At 57.2% G+C, this 7,168-nt stretch overlaps 1 protein-coding gene across 2 annotated transcripts in view; it reads left to right on the plus strand.

The window, feature by feature from the left end:
* The first annotated feature begins 1,822 nt into the window (after positions 1-1,822).
* ZFYVE21 (zinc finger FYVE-type containing 21) overlaps positions 1,823-7,168 on the plus strand; it is a 9,747-nt gene continuing 4,401 nt past the window's right edge. Inside the window, exons 1-2 of one of the 2 annotated variants that reach the window (XM_024757743.1) lie at positions 1,823-1,885; positions 7,085-7,135. In XM_024757743.1, coding sequence (XP_024613511.1) covers positions 1,838-1,885; positions 7,085-7,135 — 99 coding nt within the window. In that variant the 5' untranslated portion in view covers positions 1,823-1,837. Of the gene's footprint in view, positions 1,886-4,288; positions 4,860-7,084; positions 7,136-7,168 lie in introns of those variants that run through there. The other variant, XM_024757753.1, reaches the window with a different exon arrangement.

Here is a 7,168-nt window from a genome sequence, read left to right on the forward strand (position 1 = left end):
GCACCAAGCGTGTCCTTGAGGCCAGGTCAGAGTGTCAGTCTTTTTCCACTTTTGTCCTCCGAGGACCCTCTTTAGACATTTTTTTCCCCTGATTGATCCCCCATGAAATGCTCACAGCAGGGATACGTCCACCTCCTTAGGGACCGTATGTGCGGGAGAACACCCCTCTGGACGATGTGCAGTTTTCCCCTGCAGCCCGCGAGCTGCTCTTCAGTTAACCTCTGGGTCCCCCCTGCCAGCCCTCTTCAGGGCCCCTTGCTCTTTGCTGGAATGGTTGTTTCGCAGGTTGTACTGCATGTGTTGTCTTTCTTTGCGGGTCTGGTGTTGAGGTGCGTCTGGGGCCCTGCCTGCCTGTCTGGGGGCTCTCGGGAAAGCGATCAGCGTGGGTGGGAGTGCTGGGATCAGCGTGGCACTCCTTCCCGTAACAGAAGTTTCATTCTTGTGTTAGAAGGATGGCGGGTTGCCTTCCAGAAACACGCCCCCAGTTTGCCATCTGAGCAGCCAAAGAAGGCCCTAGAGGCGGAGGGAGCTCAGAGCGGGGAGGAAGCGCCAAGTGACCGTGAACAGTTTCTCCTCTGACTTTGAGGAAGTGCGTGTTGAAATGTACTGGGGAATGTCCTAGAGTCCAGAAGTGACCAAAGGAAGTGTCGGGAGGAAAAGAAACTTGGAGTGGGGCAGTTTGGGCTGGGAGCATCGGGACGAAGTCTGGCCTTGGTTGCGGGGGCTTTGCCCTGCTGCTCTCTCGGCTTGGTGGCACTCGGCCTGCCCAGTGCTTCTGGGACCCACGACCCTGGTGTGTGGGGAGGGGACTCAAGCGTGGATCTACCAGTGCTGAGAAGTAGGTTTACTTGTGGTTTGGGACGGGCGGTGGCGCAGCATAGGTGGAGCATGGCAGGGGGCGACATGCTGTCGTCAGCTTCACCCGCCCCCGCACTCAGCTGTGGGTGGATGAGTGTCACGGTTGTGTGCAGCCGTCCTGTGTTCTTCGTCCCGGCTGTCTTCTGCTGGGTCCATCAGCGGCCAACCTGTTGCCCATCTATCAACTCTTTTTTTTTTCTTTTAAGTTTATTTACATGTGGTTTTCTCGTTGTGTTGCCATTATCAAAGTGGGATTCATTTTTTAAAAATAATTAATTAATTTTTGGCTGCATTGGGTCTTCGTTGTGGTGCGCGGACTCTAGGCGTGTGGGCTCAGTAGTTGTGGCTCGTGGGCTCAGTGGTTGTGGCTCGTGGGCTCTAGAGCGCAGGCTCAGTAGTTGTGGCACATGGGCTTAGCTGCTCCACAGCATGTGGGATCTTCCTGGACCAGGGCTCAAACCCATGTCCCCTGCACTGGCAGGCAGGTTCTTAACCACTGCACCACCAAGGAAGCCCTATCAACTCTTTACTCAGTGCCTGACCCTGTGCCAGCTTGGTAGCTGGGGCCCACAGGGGCATCCCTTACAGATGTTGGAAAACATGGGGATGTGGGTACGTCTGTAGCTCTCAGCTTCTCAGAGGGGTTCCTGCCCCAGAAATAACTGAGACTCGCTTTCCTGGTGTCTTTGTGCCCCTGGGAGCTTGTGAGGTGGGGAGGCAGTGGCGGGACAGGGAGGGCCTGGGAATAGCTTGGGCCTCGTGTGGCTGCCGTCCGAGTGTCCCATGACCAGGAGAGTGGCCTTAAGGGTGGGCTGTCTGGGCACACAGCCATAAGGACTTGCTACAAGTAGCCCAAAATACTGAATTTTATCGTTAGAATCCGTGCAGTTTTGCATCCCTTTTCTTCCTGTCCTGGGTGCTGGGTATAGCCAGTGATGACGATGGCTCTGCACTGTCACTGACGTCAGATGCTCTGCAGATGCAGAACCGGGGAGGAGAGAGCACAAGTGTGTCACACAAAAACAAGGTGAGGAGAGATTTGTGTCCCACAGGGTCACTGTGGGGGGAGGTCCGGCCCAGGGCCCTGTGAGCTCTCCAAAGGCAGGTGGCAGGGCCTTGCTCCACGGGAGGGGCAGCCCAGGCTTGGAGAGAGTGGGGTGGGAGGGGCAGGTGGTGTGATCTGACAGCGGGTCAGGGGGTGCAGCACCCCAGGACAGCCTGTCTCTGGCTACGGGGTGGGTCAGAGTTCAAGGCCCTGAAGGAAGGCGAGATTAACGAAGGTTTTATCAAGTCCAGTTCCTGGGTGCTTTGTTCCGGTGGATGTGTCATCCAGTCCCATCTGCAGTCCGCATGTGGCTTGTGGTGGGTGGACAGGGGTGTCTGTTAGTCTTCTCTAGGGCAAGAGGGGAGGGGACCCTTTGCAGGATACGTTCCTAGAGCACTGTGGGCGGCGTCCCCGGTCTCTGGTCTCGTGGCCTCCGGGATCCCAGGCGGGTCCCCGTGGTCAGGAGCCAGGAGAGCTGCCCATGGCCGCTTGGGCCGGTGGGGCGCTGCTGCCAGTATTGGGAGAAGGCGGGTTCCTGGCTGTCCTGCGGGATATGGGCAGTGGCAGCCTCTCCTTCCTCGGATGTGGGGTCTGCACCTGCTGCTCCCGTTTGATGGCTCTGGGCTTTGTCCTTGGAGGTGTTCTGTCCCTGCCACTCCTTCCTTCAGGCGCCCCACCCACCCCCGTGAAAGCATCTGTTGTCAAATTCGTCTCGTTCCCGGGGCTGCTGTGTGTCTGCTCTTCATCCCTTGAGCTGGTTTCTAACATCTTATTGGTTCCCTCATTAGTTAATTAGTTAAATCTTTTTTTAAAATTTATTTTAATTAATTTATTGATTTTTGACTGCGTTGGGTCTTCGTTGCTGTGCGCGGACTTTCTCTAGTTGCAGCGAGCAGGGGCTACTCTTCGTTGCAGTGCACGGGCTTCTCATTGCAGTGGCTTCTTTTGTTGCGGAGCACGGGCTCTAGGCACGCAGGCTCAGCAGTTGTGGCTCGCGGGCTCTAGAGTGCAGGTTCAGTAGTGTGGCACACGGGCTTAGCTGCTCTGTGGCACGTGGGATCTTCCCAGACCAGGGCTTGAACCCGTGTCCCCTGCATTGGCAGGCGGATTCTTAACCACTGCGTCACCAGGGAAGTCCATGAGTTAAATCTTTGACGTGGGTTCATTTTATATTTGTAGGAGTTATGCTTTTACTCTTTAAAAACGGTTGTCTTTCAACAAAGATACAGTAATACATGTAATTTTGTAACTTATTTTTATGATTTATTTTTGAGGAAGCTTTTTCTTTTTAATTTAATTATTTTTGGCTGTGTTGGGTGTTCATTGCTGCACGTGGACTTTCTCTAGTTGTGGCAAGCAGGGGCTCCTCTTCGTTGTGGTGCGCGGGCTTCTCATTGTGGTGGCTTCTCTTGTTATGGAGCATGGGCTCTGGGAGGAGGAAGCTTTTTTAAAAAAAATATTTATTTATTTATTCGCTTGTTTGTTTCGGCTATGCCGGGTCTGAGTTGCGGCATGCACATGGGATCTAGTTCCCCGACCAGGGATCGAACCTGGGCCCCTGTGATGGGAGCCCAGGGTCTTACCCACTGGACCACGAGGGAAGTCCCCTTGTAGCCTGAGAAACGGTCTAGCGTGCGAGCCAGGCGCAGCCGGGCAGGTGTTGTCTCTCCCAGCACCGCCAAGGACAGTGTGGGAGGAGGCGTGACTGTCCTTTGCCGCTTTAGCCTCAGAGGGAGGGTGGGCATCTGTCCCAAACTCTGTCCTTTTTTTTTGCAGTACGCGGGCCTCTCACCGCTGCGGCCTCTCCCGTTGTGGAGCACAGGCCCCAGACGCGCAGGCCCAGCGGCCATGGCCCACGGGCCCAGCCGCTCCACGGCATGCGGGACCCTCCCGGACCGGGGCACGAACCCGTGTTCCCTGCATTGGCAGGGGGCCTCGCAACCACTGCGCCACCAGGGAAGCCCTGTCCTTTTTATAGTAACTTCTTTTTAAACACTCCTTTAAACTCTCCAAACTCTCTCTTCCGACTATTCTACCTTGAGGGGAGATGCCCTGTCGGCCGTCCTGATGCGCTGCCCTGGGCACCCCCAGGGCTCCCTGTGCTGGAGTTGGACAGCAGGTCGGCAGAGACCGCGGGTCTCCAAGCAGCCTTGTGGCCCAGCCTGTGCCCTCGGCTGCGTGCCGGGGTGGACCCCACGATCCCCGAAGCCCCCTTCTGCCCTGAAGTCTTCCCTCTGGGCCCGGCTTTCTGTGGCCGTTTCTGGTTTCTCCTTTGACTGCTCGTAATCCCCTCACTTCCCCACCCGAAAGCACACCCCCAACCTCGTCTGAACTCTCCTGCATTGGCAGGGTGGGCCTGAGTCAGCTGTTGCTTTCCTGGCCCTGCGAGGGGTTGAGGCCGCTGGGCTCTGACCCTGGGGCTGCAGCCGGGAGCGCTTCGGCGTCGGGTGTTGCACTAGAGGCTGTCTGTGCCACCCCCCGGCTCCCCTGTCCTCTCGTGGGCGCCCAGGGGACACTGTGGAGGCCACCCTTACCACCGGCTTCCTCCCAACTGCGGGGCAGGAGTCCTGAGGGTGAGCGCAGGGGCCCCGGTGGTGGGCTGGAGGCCCCACCGTTGACACCGTTTCACTCGAGGACGAGGACGGCCCTGCTGGTCCTACCGCCCGTCCTGGCGGGTGGGGAGCGGCCTGGGGCAGCCGCGGAGGATCAGGCAGCATCTGCGTGTGTGTCTGTGTCTCTGTGCCTGTCCGCGTGTGCAGTGTGTGTTTGTGCCTTAACCTGCACCTCACACGCAGGGCCCTCACTGAGCTCCTGTGGGTCCCGGTTCTCCCTTGCAAGCGTGCCTGTCTGTGATGCCAGCCCCAGCCCACCCTAGCGACGCCGTGGTGACACAGGCCTGGGTGCGACATAGTCTGGGAGGCTGGAACCCAGGCAGCTTTTGTCACACATGGTGCAGGTGGGTTGCTCACACCTGGTTTCTGGACTCCCTCTCCCCAGACAGTGGTTTCCCAGAACCCCAGAGCCTCTGGGTCCAGGTCAGGTGCACGGGGCCCGGTGCTGGGCCTCGGCCTGGGCTTTTCGTTTCCTTTTGATGCAGCTGGTTTATCAGACAAGGTGTGAGTTCTTTGGTGGTAATTTTACTCTCATATCTTCACCAGTTTCTTTATTTCCTTATATAATTCTGTTTTCATATCAAATTGTTCTCCTGATAACTTTAAAAGCTTCTTTTATAAAATCCACAGGAAACTTACTTTATTTAAAAGCCTGTAAGTTTTCTGAATAACCTCGTTGGTTATTTACAATTTTTTTTTTTTTTTTTTTTGGTATGCGGAAGGGAAGCCCTCGTTGGTTATTTAGATTAACACAAAACTTCTAGATCACTAATGTTTTTAAGGGAGTGAATTTTATTTATTTATTTTAAAAATTTATTTTATTTATTTATTTTTGGCTGCATTGGATCTTCGTTGCTGCACGCGGTCTTTCTCTAGTTGCAGTGAGCAGGGGCTGCTCTTTGTTGCGGTATGTGGGCTTCTCACCGCTTTTTGTTGCAGAGCACGGGCTCTAGGCACGCAGGCTTCAGTAGTTGTGGAACGTGCAGTCAGTAGTTGTGGCTCACGGGCTCTGGAGCACAGGCTCAGTATTTGTGGCACACGGGCTTAGTTGCTCCGCAGCATGTGGGATCTTCCCAGACCAGGGCTCAAACCCTCATCCCCTGCATTGGCAGGCGGATTCTTAGCCACTGCACCACCAAGGAAGCCCCGGGAGCAAATGTTAAATTTCTGCTGTGGTCTTAGTTTAGAAATTGGTCTCTCAGTTGTGTAGATGCGAGCCTCCCGGCGAGGGTGGGTCAGCCCTGGGCTCCGTGTCCCAGCCGTGGGTGCAGGACGCGCATAGACTCGGGAGGCAGCTCTCGCACTGGAGCCTGGCCTGACGCTGGTGGTCCCGCCGGCTTTCCCCACATCCAGTGGATTCTGTGGCTGGCAGATGTGTGAGGTCACAGGAGAGCGTGGCACACAGATGCCCTGCCATGGGTGGAGGCCCAAGGTCCAAACACACGGAACATTCCAGAACTGACAGCGAGAGGCAATGGCAGGGACCGGTGGAAGCAGCTGTGCTGTGATTAGCCAGCTCGTGCCTGAAGCCGACAGGGACTCTGTGGATGGTTCTGGAGGGCCAAGGTGGGCCAGGCCCTGTGTCCCAGCCCAGAAAGCAGCGTAAGAGCAAAGAGAAAATAAGGAAACACCAATCACAGGATCTCAGAACGCTTAGACACCAGCCCAGGGTGGGGCCGTGGCCACGTAGAGCTGGGTTGGCTTGGGGCCAGCCTGGACGCCTGCCCTCCCACGGAGAAGGGCATACTGCGTGTGGATGCCAGGCTCCTTCCATAAGCTTCCTCAGGGTCCCGGCCCCATGGTGGGCCCTGGCACCTGCTGTGCATTTCCTCAGAGCAACAGACCCGGCTGCAGGCGCAGGCCTGGGGGCGGGAGGGGTGCAGAGCAGGGGTCAAGGTCAAGCACTGCGTTGGCAGAACGGGGAGGATGGGGAACAAAGCCTGGGTGGCAAGTGGGTTCTGGCTGCCCAGATTGAAGCCAGGCAGTGAGGACGAAGGGCAGGACACTGGGGTCAGGCCGTGTTGGCCAGGACTGACTGGGGACTGGCCGGGTTCGGGTCGCGTGGTGGTCAGGGTGTCTGGCTCCCTGACAGTGGCATTTTACTGTCACCGTGTCATTGGGGTGAGGTGGCACATGTGTCCAGGAGCAGCTTTTCCACCGTGGAGGCTGAGCCTTGGCGGTGCGGGGACAGTCTGTCCGCACTTGGTGCCAGGATGGGAAAAAACCCTCGCTTTGTCAGATAAGAGGTCTGAGGTCCTCTGCGTGGTTGGTTGGTTTGGTGATAACGTGGCCGTTTCTGGCCCTGGACCTCGGCCTGTCCCTGGAGCACTGTCCCCAGCCTCCCCGCTGAGCCCCGGGCATTTGGGGCTGGTAGCACCCTTGCTAGCTAGACGCTGCCCCAGCTCAGCAGACCCACTGCGCTTCTCTGCGCGGAGACCCGGTGTAGATCACTTTCTGCGCATCCTCTCACAGCCGATCCTGGGTTCCGGCGACAGGACGGGGCTCCCTGAGGAGCTGACCACGTGGCCTTGGCAGCCGGGTCCTGACGCCCTGTCACCTTCTCTCCTAGTGCCCGAGGTGCATGCAGTGCGACACCAAGTTTGACTTTCTCACCAGGAAGGTGAGCTGCGGTGGGGCGGGAGGGGGCGGGGGG

Source organism: Neophocaena asiaeorientalis, unplaced genomic scaffold, assembly GCF_003031525.2.
Source record: "Neophocaena asiaeorientalis asiaeorientalis breed wild unplaced genomic scaffold, Neophocaena_asiaeorientalis_V1.1 scaffold476, whole genome shotgun sequence".
Taxonomy (NCBI): Eukaryota; Metazoa; Chordata; class Mammalia; order Artiodactyla; family Phocoenidae; genus Neophocaena; species Neophocaena asiaeorientalis.